The sequence below is a fragment of the Sinocyclocheilus grahami genome, unplaced genomic scaffold, assembly GCF_001515645.1.
Source record: "Sinocyclocheilus grahami isolate Dianchi unplaced genomic scaffold, SAMN03320097.WGS_v1.1 scaffold12033.1, whole genome shotgun sequence".
Classification (NCBI taxonomy): domain Eukaryota; kingdom Metazoa; phylum Chordata; class Actinopteri; order Cypriniformes; family Cyprinidae; genus Sinocyclocheilus; species Sinocyclocheilus grahami.
The window spans coordinates 1-3,659 of NW_015514181.1; the positions used below are offsets into that span (position 1 = coordinate 1).

At 37.3% G+C, this 3,659-nt stretch overlaps 1 protein-coding gene across 1 annotated transcript in view; it reads left to right on the forward strand.

The window, feature by feature from the left end:
* Nucleotides 1–78: 78 nt before the first annotated feature.
* Nucleotides 79–3,659, forward strand: part of LOC107578797 (thymidylate synthase-like) — a 6,150-nt gene continuing 2,569 nt past the window's right edge. Inside the window, exons 1-4 of the mRNA XM_016264714.1 lie at nt 79–647; nt 1,551–1,624; nt 1,717–1,891; nt 3,084–3,185. Of these exons, the coding sequence (XP_016120200.1) occupies nt 437–647; nt 1,551–1,624; nt 1,717–1,891; nt 3,084–3,185 (562 nt within the window). The 5' untranslated portion in view covers nt 79–436. The remainder of the gene's footprint in view (nt 648–1,550; nt 1,625–1,716; nt 1,892–3,083; nt 3,186–3,659) is intronic.

The window sequence follows — 3,659 nt, forward strand, 5'->3', positions numbered from 1 at the left end:
CCAATTAAAGACAAAACATTTAGAAGTAGAAAAGAAGAGAAGAAAATGTATGCACAGACTAGGTTATTAGGACACAAGTCTAAACAATTATTTCTAATGAATAAGTCAAATGCATATAAAGAAAATGCAAAGCATGTACTGAGGAAGTTTAGAGTGTATTATCAAAACTAGAAGGAAATGGGATGCTACTAAAATCAGGAAACAATCAATTATAAGGGCATTAGTTAAATTTTTATATCTTATTAGGAAAATATATGTAGAGATCAATGAAGAAATGCTTTTACACACTCCAATATCGTAGGTGGCGGTATGCAGCTTTAACGACGGACTTTCTGTAACCCGCCAAAAAACAAAAAAAGGAGAACAAGACGAACAGTTTCGCGGGAATACATGTGGGGTTGTGTTTGAATTTGAGTTGAACCTAAAGCAGAAGAAAATGTCCAGCGCCGCAGTGGAACTGACTAATGGCCATTGCGCGGACGCAGAAAACAAGAGAGAAAACAAAAAACACTTTTCTCAGTTCTGTGATGAACGCGGTTATTTGGACCTGGTCGAGTTCATTCTGCAGGACGGAGTCCGGAAAGGAGACCGAACCGGGACGGGGGTGATCTCTGTGTTCGGGACGCAGGCGAGGTACAGCCTCAGAGGTCAGTCAAAACAGCTCATGCACTGAATTTGATCAAAGCCGATTATAAGGAAAATGTATTTGGGCAAACCAGAAAAAAAAAAAAAGTCAAGACGTGGTTGCTTGGTGGCATGCACAAGCGAAAAGTCTTGAGAAAAGCATAATTTGCATGTGATTTAAAGGGATAGTTCACCCAAAAATCATCATTTACTTGAATCAAACAGCTGGTGGTTGCCATTGACTTCCATAGTAGGAAAAAAATACTATGGAAGTCAATGGCAACCACCAACTGTTTGATTACCAGCAATCTTCAACATATCTTCTTTTGTGTTCAGCATGAGAAAGCAACTCGTACAGGTTTGGAACGACACGAGGGTGAGTAAATGCTGACGGAATTTTCATTTTTGGGTGAGCTATCCCTTTAAGTCTGTTTTAAAGGTATAGTACACCTAAAATTGCTGCAGATGTGCTCACCTCCAGGCCAGCTGAGATGTAGATGAGTTTGTTCTTCATCAGATTTGGATCAATTTTGCATTGCGGTGAATGGGTGCCGTCAGAACGAGAGTCCAAACAGCTGATAAAAGCATCACAATAATCCACACCACTCCAGTCCACCAGTTAACATCTTGAGAAGACAAAAGCTGAAACAAATCCGGCTAAAATATGAGTCCATAATTCATAATAACGCTTTCTCCAGTGAGACAGTCCATCCACTGTTGTCCTCTCGCATTAAAATCCACCCACATATTTGTTTAGAGCTGTTGTGGCTTGTAAATCAGTGCAGATGTCTCTCCTGATTCAAACCAAAGCAGTGTTTTGGAAAGAGGACTCGTATTTTCCCCCGGAAGCAACGGTGTGAAGTTAAAAGTCAACTACCTCTGAATGTTGAAGTGGCACTAAACTAGAATTACAAATGCTTTCACAGATCAGTTTCCTTTGCTGACGACCAAAAGGGTTTTCTGGAAAGGCATTTTGGAGGAGCTGCTGTGGTTTATCAAGGTAGGAAAACATCCCGTACTATTTGTTTTATTTCTGTTATATATTCATTTTGCATTTTGTATTGCATTAGTTGCATTTGCTATTGAGTTTAGGGTTCAACCAATGCCAAAGAGCTGTCGGAGAAGGGTGTGAGAATCTGGGATGCTAACGGCTCCAGGGAGTTTCTGGATAAGAACGGCTTCAGCGATCGCGAGGAAGGAGATCTGGGTCCCGTGTATGGCTTTCAGTGGAGGCACTTTGGAGCGGAGTACAAAGACATGCACACTGGTAACTGTGCTTCTTTCTATACAGCCAGTTGACATGACATATCATAGCAGTGCTGTGCTTTACTGTAGGATACATAGGAGACTGACTCTGATATTATGCATGGAGTCTTTAACTAGAACCGCTAGTGGTCCTTGTATACATACAATTAACCCATGCACATGACTACTGTTTTGATAGGGCTAAAAAACGTATTATGTCGTATTAAGCAGGTTACACTAATCACTTTTCTTAACGGTGAATATAAGCTAAACCAGCTTGCAATGACAACGGGAATTAGAAGGAAATAAATACATGTTTTGGTGGTGTAATATTATAATAAAATGCCATTAATCACATATTAAGTAAGACCCATGTCTGAATTTATTTAATTTATTTTTTCAGGAAATGGGCAGACGAATAAAAAGCAACACAGTAGCGGACAATAATAGATCAAAATTGCACAGCAAAAATTAATAATTAATCCAAAGTTTATTTTAGCCTACTCATAAATGTTCAAACTTTCGATTAATTATTAATTTTTGTTAATTTATTGTTCGCAACTGTGTTGCTATTTATACTAGTCTGCCCGTTTCCTGAAAAAAAAACAATTGTAATGAATAAAACAGTTTTTTATGATTACCCCAAGCTTATCGGTGTTGTTCTCTTATTCAAATTATAAATTATATAACTAAACAAATTAATAATTAATTAGGCGAGGCTTGAAATTGTCATTGCATCATCCTGTACAGTGCAGTGAATTATTATTGCTCATTTATTGTCTACTGAACATAAAACAGCAGGACAAAAAACATAGCTGATGACTAAAATAATGATTTTATGACTTTGTGAAGATGATACAGTGACATAATTAGTTTTTTAGCCGTATCAAAACCGTAGCTAGGTATACGAAGATCCCTGGTGGTTAAAGTGTTTTATCGAAACATTTTTTAACAACGGGATTGATTGTAAATAACACCGTTTTAGTCAATGACTGAGAGACTTGGATATTTAATTGAAAATCTGTTACGTACTTTTGAAAAGCAGCCATGGGTCAGTTTTACCCCGTGGCGGTTCTAGTGTTAAGATCTCGTTAACGGAGAAACTCCTTGGGATATTTGTTAAATTTGAAAGCCGTTTCAAATGCTTCTCTTTTAATGTGTGTATGGTAAGACGTTGTGTGTGAGCTTGGCTATGATTTCATCTCTCCATGAAGATTACTCTGGGCAAGGTGTTGACCAGTTACAGAAAGTGATTGACTGCATCACGTCAAACCCAGAAGACCGGAGGATCATCATGTGCGCGTGGAACCCCAAAGGTCTCAGTCACATTTATAACCCTCCAGCAGAGTTACTTTACTGTTATTTATATATGTGACCCTGGACCACAAAACCAGTCATAAGGGTCAATTTATCCAAATTGAGATTTATGCATCATCTGAACGCTGAATAAATAAGCTTTCCATTGATGTATAGTTTGTTAGGATAGGACAATATTTGGCCGAGATACAACTATTTGAAAATCTGGAATCTGAGGGTGCAAAAAAATCTAAATATTGAGAAAATCATCTTTAAAGTTGTCTAAATGAAGTTCTTAGCAATGCATATTACTAATCAAAAATTAAGTTTTGATACATTTATGGTAGGAAATGTACAAAATATTTTCATGGAACATGATCTTTACTTAATATCCTAATGATTTCTGACATAAAAGAAAAATCGATAATTTTGACCCATACAATGTATTGTTGGTTATTGCTGCAAATATACCCCAGCGACTTAAGATAGTAATA